The sequence below is a fragment of the Aptenodytes forsteri genome, unplaced genomic scaffold, assembly GCF_000699145.1.
Source record: "Aptenodytes forsteri isolate BGI_AS27 unplaced genomic scaffold, ASM69914v1 Scaffold132, whole genome shotgun sequence".
Classification (NCBI taxonomy): Eukaryota; Metazoa; Chordata; class Aves; order Sphenisciformes; family Spheniscidae; genus Aptenodytes; species Aptenodytes forsteri.
Genome location: NW_008795520.1, coordinates 5,315,500 through 5,337,179, shown reverse-complemented (window position 1 = coordinate 5,337,179; position 21,680 = coordinate 5,315,500). Strand labels below are relative to the sequence as shown.

Sequence of the window (21,680 nt, the reverse complement as noted above, 5' to 3'; positions counted from 1 at the left end):
GTGGGGCTTTGAGCAACCTGATCGAGTGAAAGATGTCCCTGCCTATGGCAGGGGGGTTAGACTAGATGATCTTTAAAGATCCCTCTGATCCAAACCATTCTACGATTCTGTGATTCTAAAGCTAATATTCTTCATTAGCTTCGAAAAAATGAAATACAGCAGAAGAGCCCAGAATACTGAGTTTTCTTAAATACACATGTAAAAATTCATGTGAAAATTGTCCCTGCAGGCTTAACAGATGGATTTATGTGATAGGAAATGTGCCTCCAAATGGTCAGTGGTTTTACCTTTCTCTGTTTATGCTTGGTTATTCACAGGCTGATGCCAGCACTGTTGAAGACTTTAAAAAATAAGAAGGAGCTGGTCTGCAATGAGATTTACTTGCTGAGTGCCGTCACTGCTCTGCTGAAGGTTGCAGAAACATTACCACACTTCCTTAGTCCTTATCTTTTGGATTGCTTGCTGCAGGTGAGCCATCTGACTCCTACAGATATGTAAAGGGGGACAGGATCTGCCCAGTTCCTAGAAGAAGCTACAGAAATTACTTTTTTCTCTCTGAAACTGAAGTAGGAGAGTGTGCCAGCTATGTGGAAGGTTGTAACGTATTACTCTTCTACTCACCTTCTTATGCAGATAACTAAGATTCAGAATGTAAGAGTGTCTCCTACTCCTCCCTCTGATAGGTCGTAGTTTGACTCTTTGGAAAGGGAGATGAATCCTGAAGGATCGTTCTGTAATATCCATGATCTCATCAAATGTGTGTATCTAACAGCTCTAGTAGGGTAATTCTGACCCCCTGCCACTGACATGCGCATGTTTTCAGTGTTTGTCTTCTGAAGACAGAGAAGCTCTGTACACAGACATCCTAATGTACGGTGCTCCAAGTGGTGCAAACAGTAAAATTCCCTTCTGACACTTGCAACAGACAACTACTGTAAAGTAAGTTCTTGAGTTGTTCTAAGTATGCCTAACTTTTGTTGGATTTCCTGATAGGTTGTCCGCTTGGAAAAGATTGTGGTCGAGTTTGGTCCTTCTTCCCAGATAAGCTTACGCGTAACATCGTTGAAAACTATCCTAGCTACAAGGCTTGCTCCCCGAATACTCTTGCCAGCAGTTACAAAGTGTTACAGTGAAGTGGCAAATACCCGGAAGGTAAGGATTTTCTCATTCTTTTGAATTGTGATTAAAAAGAAAGAAAGAAACAAAAGAAACAAGCAGTGCAAAATTCGGTTCAACTGTCCCAGCTGCGTCCCCTCCCAGCCTCTTGCCCACCACCAGTCTACTCACTGGGGCAGCAGCGTGAGAAACAAAGAAAGTCTTAACACTGTACGAGCACTGTTCAGCAATAGCTAAAACACTGGTATGTTACCAGCGTTGTTTTGGTCACAAATCTAAAACACAGCACCATAGGAGCTGCTGTGAAGAAAATTAACTCCATCCCAGCCAAACCCAGCGCAGTCTTTATATATCTCTGTTTCCTTTTGTACCGCAGTGGTGATTCAGGAAAGTTAGACCTGGGAGAAATGCACCGGTTTAATGTCCTTAGCATGTTAGGTGATGAATGCTTGAGAGATCGTCCCATTCATAAAGGCTTTGATTTATCAGCTAGGAACACGAGTTGAGTCCTAATTTTCGTCTGGGCTTTGCTCCTGTCTCATAGGTGCAAACCTTTCAGACTTAACTGGTATCTCCAGTATTGGAGAGGGCAGACCAAATAGGATTTGGGCAAATCCAAATAGGATTTCTTTTCAGGAATCCTACTAACTTAAGCCCCCAAAAAGTACAGGAAAAAGTTTATTTATTTTATCGACAGTATTTTAATGAGTAAATGTACGAAGTGCAAAAATCCGATTCCCTTGTTATGTTTCTCGGTTACTGTCAAATATCACAGTTGCCTCTGCCTTGCTTTGCTTTTGTTTTGGCAGAACTGCCTGGGTCCCCTTATGAACATTTTGAAGGAGCATATTGTTGGTATGGAGAAGGAGCACCTGATCTCCCATCAGTCTGAGCTGACGGCATTTTTCATGAAAGCCCTGGACTTCCGAACAGAGCATGCCCAGGTGGCTTGTTTAGGGGGATAAACAGCAACAGCTCAACCTCTACATGCTAACTCTATCAGTTGTTTTAAAAAATATTAGAAGTTTCCATTGCATATGTGCTCTGAAATTCTGGGTATCAAATATTCTGTTCTGGAATCGTTCTTGGGGTAGAAAACATTATCGTCAGGTATTTAGTCTGAAACGGGCAAAATTAAAACGGGCTTTGAAGGCTCCAATTCCTACATTTCAAACTTGGAGTTATGTTTTCTAATTTTTCTAGGATGATTTAGATGAAGTTGGCAAGACAGAGGCTTACATTATTGATTGTCTAATAAGTATGGTTATGAAACTTTCCGAGGCTTCTTTCAGACCCCTCTTCTTCAAGGTAGGAAGTTTAAATATAATTCATCTGCATCAGAATATTTGTATTTTCCAGTGCACACACAGGAAAGAGCTAATCTGCCTTTCACTTTCAGCTCTTTGATTGGTCCAAAACAGAGTCTACCCTAAAAGACAGACTGCTGACATTCCACCGAATAGCAGACTGCATTGCAGACAAGCTCAAGGGTCTCTTCACCCTGTTTGCTGGTCACTTAGTGAAGCCATTTGCTGAGACACTGAACCAGGTCAACATTTCTAAAACTGGTAAGTTTCCAGTTACTAACTACAGAGAGGCATTGGCAGGCTAACTCTAATTGCTGAAAGAGGTTAATTATAACTGCTGAAAGTTTAGTCTTACAGGATTTACTTCACAGCACATACTTCTCATTTCTCTCTTTCTTCTTTCTCTCATAAATACGGCATCTTTCTTATTCTGCTGGAACCAAAGGACATTTTTCATCCATGGGCTCTGGGCTGCCAGTACAAAGTTGAGACCACATGAAAATTTTCAGTGTCAGTCCCAGTGAGTTCCATGCGAATGAAATTGTGTGGAAAGAGGGTGACTTGTTTCTGTTTGGGTTTCTTTCTTTTTTCATTCATTGACTTCTCTTATATGCTACCTGATGTATTCAGACTCCTCTGCTTTCTTGGCAAAAGTAGGTATTACTTTTTTGTGTGGGAAACTATTTGCCCATCCCATTTGTAGCGACCTGAAGAAAGTCTCCATATCCACAGGTATGGCCAAGCACTTTTCCTATAGCCTGTGGCTGTTCTCTTTTATCCCCCGCTGACTGTGAAGGGCAGCGGCAGACCTGCTAGGGCATTAGCTAAAAGCCAGACAACGTATTGCATCCACTTTATTGTTCTGAGTGATGAGTACGTAATTGCTATGTAGTACATCCTTTAGCTATGCTCACAAACTAACAAAGTTTCTATCTTGTGGGGAAGTTTTGTATTTTCATTTTTTTTTGATGATTTTTTTTTCTTCTTGATTGACACATAGATGAAGCTTTCTTTGACTCTGAGAATAGCACAGAAAAGAGCTGTCTACTGTTGCAATTCACCACAGACTGTCTGCACAAGCTCTTCCTGTTTGACACCCAGAAGTTCCTGAGTAAGGAAAGAGCAGAAACCTTGATGATGCCTCTGGTCGATCAGGTATTGACAAACACAAAAAAACCAATTCATAGCTGATTTTTTTTTTTCCCCCCATCTGAAAGATTTATTTTTTTTAACTATCAGGCCTCAGTTCTCTCCCTTAACAAAAAATGAGGAATTAATTCATTGTCTTTGCGCTACAGACAGTATTAACTGCTTTGCCAAAGGCTCTGAATTGCTACATTTTTTATCCTCTTTCTAAATGTCTTCATTCCGTAAGGTTCATGCATGTTGTTGAGCTCTTGCAGACCAGTGCACTCCCACTGATGCTTTTTGACGTAAGTCTTGAGTACCTGAAAGCTAAAGCTAGAAGTGCTTTTGGCTGGCTTTATCTGAGCCTGAATCCGTTTGACAAGCTTTTTACTTCCACAGCTAGAAAATATGCTTGGAGGAGATGAGAAGTTCCAGGAAAGAGTGACAGCACACCTGATACCCTGCATAGCTCAGTTTTCAGTGGCAATGGCAGATGATTCTCTTTGGAAACCACTGAACTACCACATCCTGCTGAAAATGAGGCACACCTCTTCTAAGGTTGGGAGCTACCAGAATTTGAACTGGTTTTCTTTGTTGCGTTAGAAAATGGGAACAGTGCCCCAAAAACCAGAAGTGGATTAGCCAAGTCATTGCTAAAATACTAGCCTAAATTAAAATACTGATACTGTACTATGCTACTCCCAAGTTCTAGAGAGATGTATACAACATGGCCTTCTGCTCTTACTGTAAGCAGTCAATATTCCACGTGTGGATGTCTTCCATACTGTGTGGTTTGGGTGTTTTAGAGATTTGGTAGCTGTTAGAGTAAGAGCTAACCTGTTGTTACGAAGAAAGGGGCACTTTAGAGGGGGAACTGGAAGACGGTTATTTATCAACCTTCAGATCTGTTTATTATAGAGAGTTTTGTCAAGACTCTCCTATTTGACAGGTTATATGTATTCAGGCAGGGAGAGTACTTGGTTTTTCATTGTACTGAGCCAAGTCCTTCTGACACAGTGGGACAGAGTGGCATTGTAACAGGAAGTTAAAGACCGTTACATCAAATAAATTCTAGCAACATACCTGCTTCTTGCAACCTCTTTTTCCTTTGACATTATCTTAACCCAGATGTTGAGATTTAAATTAGCTTAAAACTAGTTCCCTTCAGTAGGGAAAGCTAGTTTACAAACTTATATGGAAAGAAGGTGGGGGGAGAAAATGGAGAACTATACTGTAATGTTTGTTTCCTTACAAAGACTATTGCTTTGTTTTAGGTCCGATTTGCTGCTCTGCTTACTTTAGTAGAAGTTGCACAAAAACTGAAGGAGAACTACCTGGTCCTGCTACCAGAATCTATTCCATTCCTAGCTGAGCTCATGGAAGGTAATGTTCTAAGTGGCATTAGTGAAGGCAGACAACTGGCCTATGACCAAAAAAAGAATAAGGGCCACTTATTTCAAAGATTCAGACGGGATGATTGCTATAATTCTTACGAATTGGTATACGGTAGCTTAAACTGCGCAGGCTGCAAACCGAAATGGATTGTGTCCAACACACTCCTAAAGTTCAGTTAAATTACGGCAGTTTCTTTAGTGTTATAGCCTGTGCACATCTCTGCAGTTGCATGTTTTAGATCAGTGTTACAGTAGAAATAATTTGCCTAAGTCCTGAGTCAGTGCCAAAATATTTTTGAATAATTATTTCATACCTGGTGTTTGAAGACAATTCTAGCCTTGACAGGTGAAGCAGCCTTCCTAGGGTAGCTTTGTAATCACTATTCAACTTAATTCCTGCTTTATTTCTTTTTCTAGATGAATGTGAAGAAGTTGAACAGCAGTGTCAGAAAACAATTCAACAACTGGAAGTCATTTTGGGAGAACCACTCCAAAGCTACTTCTAAGTTTATCCTCTTTGTTTTCAAATTTTGTCTGAATGGTGTTAGCTTCACACATGCAAGCGTTACAGGCAAACTTGTCACACTAATTTTTATCAGAGCTGGGATCTTAACTTTTTAATAAAATATTTATCATTTCTGGATGGTCTGGAGACTTTTCATATTACTTTTCCTTAACTGCTCTTTTCTTAACAGTGGGAAACTGGAGCAAGCTATAAGCAAGTTCTGATAGCTGGGCACAAACAGAGTGACAACATCTGAGACTGACTGAATTCCACTGTGCTCAGGGCATGCAGTTACTGTCCCTGCAGAGGGGCTGCCATGCTACAATGTAAGCATGGTACTCACTGAACCCACGCGCTGCAATCCCGAGAATCTGCTTTTCTGTCACTTTTAGGGAAGTAAAATGTACACCCACTGAAGATACTGAAAAAGAAGTTATGAGAAACTAGGATTCATATAGGAGCTAAAGCTGGTTTTTTCGTCTTTAAAGACTGCTACTGATTAGCTTCTTATTCACCTGAAGATCAAGAATAAATTGCTTGCTATGTTAATGAATTTACCAAAAAACTGGCCACCTGTTTTGCATCAGGAGGTGCTGGTTCATTACACTGCTAGTAAGAAAGGCACTCGGACTCTGTAAAGTATGGTTTAAAATGCAACTGGTCAGAACTAACACTATAAAGAGGATAATCTTACATCCCATCGGGTACTGGGAACAGGCCTCTGTTCAGGGTACAGCATGCCATGCAGATCCTGTCTGCGGAAAGGTTACTCCATCATGGTCATTTGTGCTCTTACAGGATTTTTTTAAAAGAAAACAACTATTAATCATGTCTGCTGTCAAACAAAAAGGATGGTCACATGAGACCTTCCTGCCGAACTCCCAGATAAAGGCAAGGACACACAAGTGGTGTAATTGCCATTACCAAGTGGGAGCTGCCTACCAGCTCCTCTGTTACAATCAGCCAGCTAAGTTTATCCTGCGGCTAAGGGGTACGTACAGCATAACACAGCCCTGAAGGCCACACCAGCACAGCCAAGGCCTAGGCCTACTCAGGTTTAACTGGTCTGTGGATCGCTAACTCCTCGATGTGGAAATGGTCCTCCAGTTAGGATCACTATGGCACCTTGGAGATACTGGTAAGATAATAAGCAAAACAAGACAAAATACAGACCAAAAAGGGATCATAGCTACTTAGCTACACTTGGAGAAAAGCAGAGTTCACAAATGTTTTTATTTATGCTTTTTATACATTAGATCTGGTAATTTGTCTTGAAATTGTTTCACTCTTTTAGCAGCTGTTAAGATAAATAGGAACATCCCTCAGGCATGTATTGACAGCCAATAGCAACTTATTTTTAAAAAGAGTATAAAAATTAAGACTGACATCTGTACGGAAAACTGATTGAATAGAACAGCTTGTTTCAGATAGATAGTATTTTAATACAAGACTGAAAAAGGATTCATTCTCTATTCCACTGATGAGTATCTGAGTCTCATCTCAGCTGAAACCCTGCCTGGACTACCTGGGTTCACACATTATTAAAAGAAAAACACAAACATCTACTTCAGTCCCTGAGCACTCTCAACTCAGTTAGGAGCCATTTCAGATCAAACAAGCTTTCAAAAGTTCACACAATTGGAGCCAGCTAAATCATTCTAATTTGTTTCACTTTGGAAAACAAAGCTAGAAATGCTGCTGTATGTTTAAGCCACTTACAAGCAGGAGGCGAGATAACCACAAGTGTCAGAGAAGGTACTACTGCAGCAGTAGACCAAGAAGTAAGATCAAATTCCTCCTTGCCTTTTGCTAGAACTGATGGGTCAACTGTTTGCTTAATCCAGCTTCAGCAAAAAGGTTATAGTTGCTAATATAAACTAAGAAGTAGAAGAATATATTTTATAATTCTATTTTAAATGAATTATCAATGTCCCTTTTGGGGTGGATAACTATCTTCAGATCCTGTTTCAGTCTCATTTCTACTTCACTAAATTGAATGTATGCTATCAAGGAATGCCAAGTAGTAGTTTAACTTAAACATACCGAGTGCAATTGTTAGACACAGTATGATGCAGCATTTTCATATTGCTAGGTTCAGTAATACAAGAGATTTATCTGAGCAAACACTTATTTAGCTTGCCAGGATACTGTAAACTAGAGGAAGATTTAATCTCGCAGTTAGCAGTTCTGGTACTCGCCTCACTGAGAAAGGCAGACACAGAAGCCTAGATAGATAAAGGCAGGCTCAGCGCGAGTCAGCACCTGTTTGTACTTGACAAGGAGGCACTGTCATTGGAAGAGGTTGAATTCTTTTAGTACTGATTGAAAAGAACTACCAGCTCCTCACATCTAACAATTGAACATCTCCTATGATTTCCACTACATTGATCTTTTCAAGTTGTTTAAAACGATGCTTGTACTCCAGAGTGTGAACACCATTAACAGCAATTTTGAACTGGTGGGCATCACAGAAAATGATCAGCTGAAAAGCAAGAAGAGAAACAGTTAAGTTTTAAGCTCAGGTAAGACATGAAAAACAACCTGATGACCTAGCCTAGACTTGGGCAAGCCCTGCTTCTGCTACAAAGAATGTTTCATGCAAAAGAAACGTGTAAAAAAGTGGAACTTCAATATAATCCATAGAATCATAGAATAACTCAAGTTGGAAGGAACCCATAAGGATCATCAAATCCAACTCAATTAAAATTCATTCTGAGCACAGGCTGAATTCTTGCAGCTATTTAAAAAGAAAACTGTCATTAAAACCAAGTCAAATCTCTGCTCCATATGGTCCCATTTAATCCTAAATATTCTCAAGACACTGAAATGCAGGAATGGCAGTTTTATTTAAATCTATATTAGTGACATGACATTTAAGCACCACTGCTAATCCTTTCGGCAGAATTACCAGTCTGATGCTATGTTTCAGTTAATCTTACCTCAAAGTACATCCCTGGACTGAAAGGAAAGTTGGCAACTTCCTTTTCTTCTTCTCCCCAGCTGTCATGAAGGTACGAGTTTCTTACAAAAACTTTATTTTTCACTCGGGGATTCAGATGTAATGCGATGTCCTTTGAGTCACTTGATTTCAGATTTATTGCAAAGCTGGAAGATATTTTTTAAAAGTTTACTATACCAAGGGTTTATAAACACGATGCAGTAGTCCATGCTGTTTACCAAGTCCTTAGCCAATACTCAGAACTGTTCTGGAGCCAGGGCTGTGAGTCACCTGAAGAACCAAGCAGGCAGTTAACATGCATTTGTCTCCTTCACACAGCAACCTTTGCTGGAGGCAGCAAATGTAGGACATGACCCTGCTAGATCTGCTTCATCACTCACAGCTTTCTGTCCTTGTCTCAGCAAGGAGGTATTGAGCCAAGTGAGCCAAGTGCTGCTCCCATACAGCAGTAGGAAGCAGCGTTCTCACAGAAACATACGGTGCTACTTGCTCCACCATCTCTTTCTCTTAACTCAGGCGGTGGAGAGTGGGAGGCTTTGTTTTACCTAAAGACATTATATTCTTTCTGCCAACAAACTGGTTAGACTCTAAGGAAAAGTTTGAGGATTCTCTCAGTACGTTTAAGATTGGTGGGACACCATGCATACAACGTGTTACTTTGTAGGCAGCGTAGCTCTGCCCAGGCTGAAGGAGTACTCTGCAATCTTAGACATGTCCACAACACAGGGTCCTAAAGGGGAGCTCTGGAGAACACTGATCAGAGGGAAGAGTCATCCAAATGCAAATGAATGCTTCAACCTGTGGCAAAGATCTCACTGCATTTAAAGAAGAAATATTCCTCCCCCCAAATTAGCTCCAGCTGTCAGGTTATATCTCTCCTTTGAGAAGCCTAGAATTGCTTACTCCAGATACGAAATACAGCAATGGCCACACTTCCAAGCTGTGAAGTCCTCTTTTTCACCGAGAAAAAGGAACATCTACAGCTGTATAAAAGACATTAAATAACTTACAAACTCTATAAAAGTTTCTACGTTTAAAAGCACAAAGAGCAGACAACCTGCAATGCTTTAACTAACACCCAAAAGCCTCTTCACGCTTACAAGCAGTACGTTCAGCACTTGAAATCTGCTAATAAGCTTTTCAAGCCAAAAGAAGGAAAACAAATGCTACTATCCAAGTATTAATTATCCTGTCCAATTCAAAGTCCATTCAAACTTTGTTGATGAGATTTCTAGACCTTGGGTTCCAGTATTAGTATGAACTCTGAGTGCTGTTCAGCTGCAGGGAAGATGTGTGCTCTGAGGAAGCAGGACTGCAATGCATACACACCGTAAAAAGCATGCTCCTCATCATTCGCACTAACGGCTTCATTTTTAGGCATGTTTCTGCAGAGCCAAAACCACCCTTCAAGCAAAGGGCATGCTGAAGCACAGACATTTCCTCAGCTCCATTTTGATTGTGTTGCACTCCCCTTCCCCCCCACCCCCTTTAAATCATGTTGGGAAAATGTCTTCTTTGCAACCCGTTGCTCTTAATTTGCTATCGAAATTACAGCTCATACTCCCCTACCAGCTTTCATCACTCAATTGTTGTCAGTCATGCTTACACAGCCCCTGAGGAGGCCGTCTGAGAAGTATTCAGAGAAACGTCATAACATGCAGCATTTGAGCACACCAGCAACTCATCTAACCCACTCATTTTCCATCTACTTCTGCCAGTTCCCTTACTCTTGGATCTCTTTAGAATAAAAGCTGTCTTTGTACAATATGTGTGCTCACATGCCTCGCACAATGGAAACCCTGAACAGACACACAATCTTGTGAATGATGCAGATTTAGTAGGTAAGACACTCAGGTTTTACCTTCACTTTTCACAATGGAGATGCTCTTTTAAGTCCTCTCTAAAGTGGTATCCTGCAGGTTCCTGAGAAAACTGCACTGTAGTTTCAGATGATTCCAGATGCAAAGTTGCAAGCGAGTAAGGATATACTGAGGCAATGGAAAAGCCTACTCATTCTCAAGAGTAGCTCGGTTAAATGGCAGAAAAATTCAGTAACACTTACCTCTTTGGGTTTTTATTCACTTCTCCTTTAATGGCAACCGTGCATCCTGGATGAAGTGCAGTATCAAGTTTCCCAACGTAAGGAACTCCCTGGAAGTACACCACCAGTAAACATTTTGACTGTGACTTACTTTTTTCAATATACAAGCTGAGCTTTACTATGGCAGGAAGAAATTTGGCCTACGATTGCAAATCTGCACTTATAGCTAAAGTTATTCCTACCAACATGTTCTGAGATACTAATACTATAGTGGAAAAGTTACACTGAAATAAACATATCAATGTGTTGGGTTTTTTCTTTAGACTACCACCTTGGGTTCAAAATAAACATGATTTACAACTACTTCGCTGAGCTTTACTATGGCAGGAAGAAATTTGGCCTACGATTGCAAATCTGCACTTATAGCTAAAGTTATTCCTACCAACATGTTCTGAGATACTAATACTATAGTGGAAAAGTTACACTGAAATAAACATATCAATGTGTTGGGTTTTTTCTTTAGACTACCACCTTGGGTTCAAAATAAACATGATTTACAACTACTTCTGCCACCACTAAAGGTGGAAAGAGGGGATGAAGGGGGCGGGGGGGAAGCACAAAACTCCCTGCACTAATTTAAATTTGTATCACATAATTATTCAGATACAGACATCCTGACCCCTCCTCTCTGAAAGCTTCAGTTATGCTTTAAAGAGTAAGATTCATGCTAGGTGTGTAGTCCCACAGTTGCGTAAGTACTAGAAGTAGGGTCAGTACTAGAAGTAGGGACAGTATTCTGTCCTCCTGGCACCAGTTCATAATGACAGACAGTGCAAGTATTTTATTTGCCTTTTTTTTTTCCGTTGTGTTAGAAGTTATTTTGATCAGGGAAAAGGAGTGAATGGAGAACTTTGCCTTTATTTTTTTGTTGAAGTCCACCACTTGCAAACGATAATATTGTATGTCATTCAGGTTTGAAAAGAAGACTAAAGAAGGCAGACTGTCAAGTGACAAGGCAACTAAAACCATGGCACTCACTGCAACTACACCTTCTCCACAAATTCTATTTGTATATATTCCTGGCTTCCAACCCCATTTCAGTTTGAGCGTGGTCCTTACTCCAGTCTGGATACTGTCCACCTGTAGAGCTTTTTGCAAAAAGATGAGCACTCACTCTGCCTATGCTCCATGCTAGCTGGGTGCAAGTTCCAACCCTAAGGTGCGATACTTGCATCCAGCCACCTGAAGTGTATACAGGGTAAAGCATGGATCTGTCAGCAAGAGGAAGATGTAGCCAGACAGGTTCTGAGATACACATGTTAACATAAGGCCATTTGGCATAATATGACTGCAGAATGCTTTTGTTTTGCAGGGATTCCCTAAGGCAGAGAAAACTAAGTATGCTTATTTGAAAAAAGTTTTTAATGTGATTTGGTCCTTTAAAACTTCAGGTACCTCACTTTTTATTTCTCTGTTTATGGCTGTGGATGCTGCATTTATCTTTTGGGTTTTCTATGTACTTTAACAAATATCCTCACTTTTACTAGAAGCAGCAAAGAGGATTTCTCTCTACAAAACCTCACTGATGATCATCTCCCAGTAGATTCTTGATTCCCTTGTTCTGTGCATGTTTTTTCATGAATAACTGAGATGTTTTTATTGCGATTTTTTTTTACTCTTCACATTTGCCATAAGTCTACACGAGATACTTACAAATTGTGAACCATCTGGCATTTCCCCCTAAAAGAGAAAACAAACGTTAACTAGCTTATCAGACAACAGGGAGATTCATTTAACCTTTTACAAACATACGTACATTTTCTGTGTTTATCTTTGTTACTCCTAGAGAAGATGGCTGAGAGCCTTGTAAAGACTGCAGAAAGAGAGATATTCAGATGTCATTGCTAACATCATAGAACTTTAACATAAAGTTGGTTTAGAACCATGTATGGATCCATGCTGCTTTGAAGGGTGAACTGTTAACATGAAGATCTAGGGCTAAGGTAACGAAAAAGAGCCAAACCCCTACAAACCAAGGAAAAGTCCTCAAGATCAATTGCTGAAGCCAACTCGAGATTTCTAAAGACCACCTCATTACAATTTGAATCCTTATTTAACAGTCAGAGCACTGTGAACCTCTTAGCATCTGAGGGTACCCACTGAGCTTCCCTACTGGGGTAGGAATACCAGCAGGGCAGGTCCATGCAGGGGACCTCAGGATTCTAAGCAGCCCCCTGCACCCCTGTCCCTTCCCATGGGAAGGGCATTTGAGCAGCATGGCCATGCAGACATACAGTTCCAGTTCCTAGCCCTGGCAGATTGTATCTTCAGCTTGTTTATTTCGACACAAGCCTCCCTCTTCCTCCTCAGAAGAGTGTATTAGAAGCAAAGACAAAAAGGAAACAATCGCCCTTCTCCGTTCCTTTCTTCCCCAAAGGATACAGCATCAGCAACCACAGACTAAAGCAACTCTGCTTTGTTTTGTGCTTGGGACAGAAATCAACCTACAGCACTGCTTGCCCCCAGGCTCTTCTTGGAGTCAGTCCTCCAAAACCAGGACTCAGCTTTGAAACAACATTATTCTGGCAACATGGCCAAGTGATGGGGCCCATAAAAGTCTGTGCATATGTGCACAGGCTTTGCAAATGATCAGTGGGTAGATGTATCTTTAAAGTTTAGACCCCATTGCATTCAGGCCCAAATCTCCACCTTCCATCAATACAGTTATTAGTCTGCTGACCTGAGTTAGACCTGATGTTTGGCAGCAAGAGACCCAAGCTTTACGCACAGTGTGGTGAGGATGGGGCAGAAGAGACCCAGAATATTACACAGGAGTAGGTAGGCTGCCTTAGTGAGTGGCAGGAAGAAAGGGAAAAGGCATCACCTTCTGTATCTCCCTGGAATTTATCACCACCTGTTTCTGCTCTAAAAGTCTCACCCTTCCAGAGCAGAAGGATCTTTCCTTCTGCATAGGGGAAAACATGTTGTTCAATTCCTCCCTGTTGGTTTACTTTCTCTAGCAGAGCTGGCAGCTGAGAGGAAGCACAGCACCACCTGCACTTTATATTCACTGCAGTTTGGTCCAAGCGCAAGTCAAGCCACAAGGTCTTCTTCAAGAAAGGACATCTCTTCTCACCCCCCCAGAAATAAACATACACTCCTACTTACCATTTCATTCAACAATTCAGTCATTTTAGCAGGAAAAACAGGGCTATGTGCACAAGCGGTTCCAGCCGTGGCTGAACTTGGCATTTGGAAGCCAAGCAATCAGTTACAGCTGTGGCAGAACTTGTCACTTAGAAGCACTGAATACCAAGAGTTCATTTTGGAGCTCCTGCAATATTTGAAAAGTCTAATCCATTCCCAGATTCAGTATGTGTCCTGTTAACTTTGTAAGCTGTAAACTTTGTCACCCTTTTGCCCCTAACCTCAAGACTAAAAAGGGAAGACAGAGATCCTCACATGAGACTCGCATGTTGAACTGTGGGGAAAAAAAGGTCTTGTTACTGACGTTAGACTGTGTAGCTGCTTTTCTTTACTTCCTTTTCACCCTAAATCCTACTCAGCAGTTTCGCAAGACAGAGGAAAGGAATCTAACAAGTCAGCTGTCTATACAACTTACATTTTACATTAGATCTATACTTTTGATCTGCACTTTGCCATATATCCCAAGAGTATCTATTCTTTCAAGGCTAATTCTGTGGTTGTAGAGCAGCAAGTGCTTCTTGTTCACAGTCACCTAAAGAGACAGGAAACAAAATAGGAAAATTGTATTAAACATACATCACACCAGCCACATATCAAATTATATGCATGTATCTCTGTTTTACACTGTTTTGGTACAGAAGCAGGGAGTGTCCTAGAAATTTCAGAGCAACTAAGTTCAGCTCATCCATGATTCAGTCTCTCTCTCCATTTCTGTGAGGGAGATTTATTTGACTACACTAAAATTTGCATTTCACACCTTTTGTTTCTATCACCTGATCATTTACCAGTGTGGTACTGTTAACCTAATAGAATCTATTACTGCAGTCTAACAGAGCAAGACAAATACACCTCACATGTTTCCTCCAAGAGGACTGTCCTACACTAGTCACAAAACAGGTTTACCCTAAGGTCAGCCCTTTGCACGTAAGAAGGGAAGGGTGGAGTAGCTATCAGCCACGGCAGGAAGTTACTTGCCAACTCATCCAACTTAGAGGGAAGCAATACAAAATTAAAAGTCTGATTTACTTAGCACCTCTTTAAAGAAAAGCTTCTAAACTTTTCTCTAGTTAGACTATACCTAGTTAACAGAGAAACCAAGGCTTCCAACTATTTATTGTAATATACAAAATACCTCTCTTTTATTGGTCTGACAACTGGCTACGGATAAAGAATCGACCAAGACTCACCTGGAATTTATCCTTTAAAATCATGATGACAATCTCAAATGACTTCCCTTTTTGAAAGGGCATCTCGTAAGTGATCTCTTCCCAGCCCCATTTTTCCCTCTCCAGCGTGTTGCAAACAATGCAGCCAGACCTTTTGAAACGGGGGTTGAAATGGAATGCCACATCAGCTCGAGGCTTTATGCTACTGCCACACTGTAAATCCACCTGGAACCTGATCATAAAAATAAGACAAACCACATTCAGCTCAGTCTGTCAAGAAACCACCCAGAAGTTCGATACACTTGTGTTTTACTGTGGAGCCTCAGAACAGGCAGACACAATGAGTGTTGTTGGATAAGGAAAAAAACCCAAACATATATTTGTCCAACTCCTACATGTTTGTGAAAGATTCTCCCCCGATTTATTGCAATGAATTAAAATATTTAAGTATTTATTTAATGGTCATTATTCATATCATGTAAGCTCCTCACTTAACTGTGTTCACCACCTTCCCTCCCATCATCTTCAGTAGAATAATCGAATGAACTTTTGGCAAAGTCAGGGAACAGAACCCCCATACTGGGCACACGCACTAGGTTCATACCTCTTTATCCCAGTTTAAGTTAATTACTTCATGCAACACGCTCAGTTATCAATTTTGTTAGTCTCAGATAACCTCTTTAGACAAGCACACATATGCTATGACAGGGAAAAAAAACATTGCCAAAGCAGGCAAAGCAAAAAGAGAGAAGAGAGGATCAGCAGAAAGCAAAAAATCAGTTCATCATCCACTTCTCATCACAAAGCTTTCATTAACCACTTAAGCCTGTATTCATTCTGATGCTATCACAAGGATTTAGATCAAGCCTTTGTGTGCCATCATAAGTAGGACCCCTGGAAACATTTACATTTTATCCATTACATTCTTGAAAAAGAAATAAAGAGGAAGGAGTAAGGAAGAGAGGGGGGGGGGGGGGGGGGGGGAGGGAAGAAGAAAAAAAAAGATTCAAATAGCATTTTGTGATGTGGCAAAAAAACCCACAATAGTTTTAAAAATAATATTCTAATAATTATGTGGTGCTCTAGCACATTAAAAGAAACACAACTAGCATTTCATTTAAAAGAAACAGTAGAAAAGCACTAAATACCCACCACAATGGGAAGGAAAAACCCAGCAGATTTTCATCTATGAAAACCAAGCTTCTCAGATAAAATTAAGCATTCCTAGCTCTCAAATGAAGAATGGCAATATTTTATTGCCTCACTTTTAACAGAATATAAAGAGGATTCACTTCAAATTAGGTCATTGCCAAGGGCCGACTATTATCAGCCCTTTGCTGGTAGCAGGAGGCACCTTCCACAACCCTTCTGACCCCAGACCACAGCAGCTGCCTTTTTGCTTGTTCTTGCTCCATTTTGGAAAACAGTGATGGGAAAAGAAGAGACTATGTCACAGAGTGTCTTCTTAGTAAAAACTACACGACAAACACAACAAAATACCTCATCCCAATGAGCTAAGAACAGCAAGGTGCACCGAAATAGCCCTGTTCAGGGGTCTCGGTCTTTATGCTTGATCTGAAAGCAAAGCTGTAAGTCTGCATCTCATCACATGCGCTTTAGATTGAAAAAGGAAGTAAATGGTAGCAAATGTTGCATTTTCTCTGGTTAACAGACAAAAATTTCTGCCAAGGTTGTTTTTTGTTGGTTTTTCCCCCAAAATCCCTTATTTATGGAACAGTGTATAAGATTTTAGGACATCTTTGAAATGAAACATCAATTGCAAACGAGTTCCAGTAATTTAACAACTGGAAATACTACTCTTGAATGGAATACTGGACCATAAAAGGACAAGTTGAGATTTTTATTTTTTAAAAAAATGTATATATCATCATGTGAAACAGGAAGATATGAAAAGGGGATGTGTTTGCTGACACCTATTCTTGTGAATTTGTGAGAAGGGAAGGGGGAGTGACAGCAAAAATTGTCTAAATACAGAGTGTTGATCATTTCTGCCAGTAGATACACATACTTTTCTGCCCTCTCTCTCCACTTCCCTTCTCAGCTACCCACACGTTGCACAAAACATAATTTGCAGGCATCTTCTACATCAGGCAAAATGGACTTAAAGAACTTGCTTCTCAAGCATAAGCTCACAAATGGTCAAGTTGTCTTAAGTCTCACATATTTTTATTGGCTTAAGCAGATGCAGTAGAGGAGGACCAAAATGTGAAATTAAGTGTTAAAAGTGAAAGAATAAATAGGCTGAAATCCCTTTGCTTACTAGTAGTGGCTTGGTTCCTTAATATAAAAGCTGTACACAAGAGGCTCATTTTTATTCAAAGAATAAGAACAATAATAATAAATAAGAAAAAAACATATCTTGATTATTTTAGTTTTAACACACTGCTCCTGAGGGGTAGTAGCTCTGAGTAATGCAGTAGAGTAATAAATTACTGGTTCAGTCTCCAAAGACGAACCAGAGAAACATACAGACACAGGCCAGTGATGCTGGGACTTAACCACTCTAGTGGATCAAAGTTATTTGCCCCTGGAAGAGAAGCTGTGGCAAAAAAAAAATTCTTTACATTCAAAAGGATGCATTTATTTAAGAGGAAAGAAGGTTGGCCCATCAACTCTTCAGAAGCTCAGACATAGAATCTGTAAGACCATAATAGAGCATTTCCTGGGTGCAATACTACAGACTTAATGAGGTTTTGTCATCACAGAACGTGCCTGTAATTTCCTCACATCTCAAGACATTCTTCTACTACCTCTTCCTCCTTTATTAAGAGTAATGCTTGTGATATCACATGATCTACACCAGCATCCCAATTCTCTTCCAGACCTGCAAAAATTACCTCTGAAGCCAACTGGTGAATGTCAACTGAGTTTGAGAGGTCTCGAAGATGAAGTTCTTTCTAATATCTGCCAGTTTTCATAAAACAAGAAGACAGATTATGGTCTTACAGAGGAAAGGACTGTGATAACACAGCTTTCATCCAGTTTGCTGGGTTGTGGACAGCCGCCCCATCAGATGGGGCATGACATTTCTTGCCAGATGGGTGGAGTAAAGGGCATAAAGAGGAAAGCAGGATTTTCTGGATAATTCAGAACAGTACAGTAGTGAAGAAATAAGTCTCAGACCCAAACCTGTAACAAAGCTCTTAAGATTTGCTGCTCATGGAACAATTCACTGAAACAGTGAAATCTTCATTGCCTGCCCTCCTCCATCCCTACTAAGTTCATCTTGTGATACCACATAGGTGACAGAATCACAGAAGGGCTGAGGTTGGAAGACACCTCTGGTGTCAATGCCTAGTTCAAAGCAAGGTCAGATAGAGCAGGTTGCACATGGCCTTGTCTGGAGGCTGTCCTGAGGCCATTGGCACAATCTTTCCCAACTCTGCCTCCATATTCCTATCCCAAATACTCACTCTTATTCCCACCTTAGACTCGACCCCTAAGCCCTAGTTTACCCCTTTATATTCTTCAGCCTGCTCTTGTCACCCATCACAGTCATCAGCCCCCTTGCAGCCATCCAATTTTGCTGAACTCTTACTCTCTCCCTTACACAGATTATTTGTCCTGAAGACCTCCTAATCCTCCTCTTCACACCTCCTCTCCCACCAAAGTCCCCATCTACCAATTTTCATCCTCCCTTTCCTTTTGCAGTTCAGTCCTTCCACCTTCTAGCTAATCTCCACACAGCTTTCCTTCCTCTCCCAGCTGGGTTCTTTGAAGAAGGTTGAAGCTATTCCCCCGTCATCCCTAACTCTATCCACTTTGCAAGCAGTGAACATATAGTGGGATTGAACAATCAGATTCACTGAGGGCATAGGTGTGTACCAGTGCGAAGCTGCAATAGATAAGGAACTCCTGTGGAGATCTGCGCTACTGTACACTCCACATAGATACTCTACAGACTTTAATATTTTTGAAGAGTTCTAGCACAGAATGGTAAAAATACTATTTCCTGCAGGCTCAAAGGAACTACCTTTTTCAAGATACAATGAAAAGCACAGCTCCAGCCCACCCCTTTAGCCACATGGCAGTGTCAGGCCACTGTCCCAGATCATGAGAATACTAGAGCTTTTCAGAGGAGTCTCCAGACTCCAAGCTAGGCAAACAACATTCCGTCAGATCCACTCTCTGCAATGGCTGAATCGTGTTAGCTCAAGTCTTCCTTACAAAACAGGATTTATTGTAAGGTATGATATCAACTATCAAAAAAGATTCCAAGTTTAATTGTTCAGAATGAAGTTACAAGCACCACAAAAAAAAAGCCAGGCACCACCCATGTTTACAGAGAATTAGAAGTGAAAACACTGCTTATCACATTTTCACCTTTGATCCAGCACATTCTGCAAAAGTGCCAGACATCCAATAAGCTGTGTATGAAAAAGGATTACCCTCCAAGGCCAACAGAACTTCCTTCCTGTTTTGGAAGTCCTGTGCATTAAGTGTCCAGTTGCTTACAGCACAATTTCTAAACACCATCAGCTCCTAGTGTCACCTGTGACATCCTTCCTCAAATACCTGAGCAATGCAGAGAGTTCTCAGTAACACCCCTCACTATGCAAAACAGTACGAGTACTAACTACTGACATAAAACAGCAAAGTCCCATTTCCCAGGGGAGAAGTTGTTGACATGACGGGGAGTTACCGGGTTACTGATTGTCTTCTGTGGTCCATCCAAGGACATCATCTTCCCTCCTCCGGTTTAAGTTTGTCAGTTCTGTGTGATCACTGCTGAAGCGTATTTAAAGGACTCGCTGCTCAGACAGCACCAAAGGAGGGATCCCTTTGAAAAACCAAAACTTTTAATTAGAAAGAACAAAGCGACACTACATGAAGTGAAACCCTCCAAGGTATAACTTTAAACAGCACAAAGAAATGATGCAAACATCTTTCCTTTCCAATAAATTTGCTGGAGTTTTGAAATACGAAAATTAAAGGCTTGCTTAAAGAAATAAGGTGCCACCCTAACAAGGGACAGTGCACACAGGTACACGATGCCATCAGCAGCTTCCTGAGATTATGTATACTGAGACAGAATCCCACGTAAAAATCATCACTGTACAGGGGAACACTGATAACTCAGTGCCCCTCAGCTGGGCCCTAATAGCTCTCCATTTGCAGCCGACCCCTGCCTGCAGACAGGGAAAAGATACACAGTACAAAAGCAGTTTTTCCAAGACAACCAACCAACCCTTTCTGCTTCCTTTATTTCTGTGCTATCCCCAGATTTTCCAAGGCAGACAAGCCCTAGGGGCTGAACTTGCTTTTTCCAGTTTTATCTTACATAAAGTTAAGAGATATTAAGCAAAGACAGAGCAGGGAAGCAAAGGGTATTTTATATTTCTTCCCCCAACACATACAATCCCTGAACTCCACAAATAACTACAGGAGCTTGTAAAACTTGCATTAAATGCACAGCATTAATAAGAAATGAAACAACAGCTTGTGAGTATATCCAGCGACACTGTAATTTCTTTAGCAAATCTAATGAAGTGACCAAAGTTCAGGGCCCAACTGAAACTACTAAGTAATTATTTCTCACACATTCTGGATAAGTAACTTAAGGTAGCATGCAAACTGTGTGGTAATGACAGGGAAAAAGTCAAAGGTGAGGGTTCTAGCATAATTACTGTGTGACAACTGCTAGCAACATTAAAAGGAAAAAAAAGAACAAAAAAACCCACACACACCACCAAACCAAAAACCCGACGTCTGTGACCTGTTCCACAGGGCCCTGAAGTTAATCTTCTGAAATGATTCAACAACAAGAGTGGCCCATTGCAACATCTGGCTTATCTTGTGGCAGATTTGGGCCAGAAGAGTATGAATCTCCTACTTAAGACCAGTGTTTAGAATGCAATTCAGAGAACATAAGGTGCCTACGCTGCTTAACTGTTTTGCCTCTTTGATCTTCTCATGGGATACCACCATCAATTCACAACAGAACTGTGCAAAGGCAGGCAAATTTCATTATTTTCATTTTAAAAAGGAAGAAATCAAGACCAAAGCAAACAATTCTGACTTTAGCATTGGAAAGTCCAACAGCAGACCCCCAAAAATGAAACCCACACCTACGACCCAGTGTCCTGCTAACTGAACTTCCCTGGGTGTGCAACAGCAATCTAGATCATGCTGAAAGAGGATCCTGGAACAGAACTGACTGTCCATCTTGGCAGACCAGGTGGCACTACGGCAAAGTGATGGGTTGAGGGTTTTTTTGTTTATTAGGTTTTTTATTGAAAAGGTCACAATAATGAGGGAAAGCTGCAATTCAGGCTCTGACAAAACAGGAGATGGGCATGCAACTGCAAGGTTCTCCTGTAACCTTCTATCAGAGGAACCACTGTCAGTACATGTTACACCAAATCTTGTCTGCAAAACCGTACGTTAAGGTTTCCTGACTATACTTTTAGAACTGAAAAAGATACGTATGCTTTCCTGTTATCTTACACATTGCAAAGCAGCTGAAAACCTCTTCAATAAAAAAAAGACAGGAAAACAGGAAGGCCAACAACCACCTATTACGCTGTCCCTCTATGACATGCAGAAAATATCTTTCATGAGGGTAACTCGAGTTAGACTTTATGATCAAAGCTAGATTTTACACCGAGGCAAACAAGACTTCTGCAAAGAGAGCAAGCGAGGTACTTTCTGGATATTTGCAAGCAATTAAAGCACAAAACACCAGTGGCGCGCCCGGCTATAAACCCTACCACACGCTAGAATGAGACAGGACTAGTTTCACCAAGAAACCTCGGCCACTTCAGCCTTAACGCGCTCCGAGAAAGCCCCGGCTCCACAGAGCGCCTCCTTCAGCCGGGCCCGCCTCGGCCCCGCCA

General features: G+C 41.0%; 2 protein-coding genes across 2 annotated transcripts in view; one reads left to right on the top strand and one right to left on the bottom strand.

Annotated features, from left to right (window-relative positions):
* HEATR1 (HEAT repeat containing 1) overlaps window positions 1–5,586 on the top strand; it is a 38,652-nt gene extending 33,066 nt beyond the window's left edge. The window contains exons 36-44 of the mRNA XM_009281798.1: window positions 318–468; window positions 994–1,152; window positions 1,926–2,060; window positions 2,320–2,424; window positions 2,516–2,684; window positions 3,424–3,578; window positions 3,951–4,109; window positions 4,826–4,934; window positions 5,363–5,586. Of these exons, the coding sequence (XP_009280073.1) occupies window positions 318–468; window positions 994–1,152; window positions 1,926–2,060; window positions 2,320–2,424; window positions 2,516–2,684; window positions 3,424–3,578; window positions 3,951–4,109; window positions 4,826–4,934; window positions 5,363–5,451 (1,231 nt within the window). The 3' untranslated portion in view covers window positions 5,452–5,586. The remainder of the gene's footprint in view (window positions 1–317; window positions 469–993; window positions 1,153–1,925; window positions 2,061–2,319; window positions 2,425–2,515; window positions 2,685–3,423; window positions 3,579–3,950; window positions 4,110–4,825; window positions 4,935–5,362) is intronic.
* Window positions 5,587–6,724: 1,138 nt separating this feature from the next.
* Window positions 6,725–19,620, bottom strand: LGALS8 (galectin 8). The gene is given in 8 exon segments (XM_019472719.1): window positions 6,725–7,932; window positions 8,390–8,555; window positions 10,472–10,560; window positions 12,164–12,190; window positions 12,267–12,323; window positions 14,073–14,189; window positions 14,845–15,055; window positions 19,487–19,620. Coding segments are annotated over 8 exon segments (846 nt in total). The 5' UTR covers window positions 19,516–19,620; the 3' UTR covers window positions 6,725–7,782.
* Window positions 19,621–21,680: the final 2,060 nt, after the last annotated feature.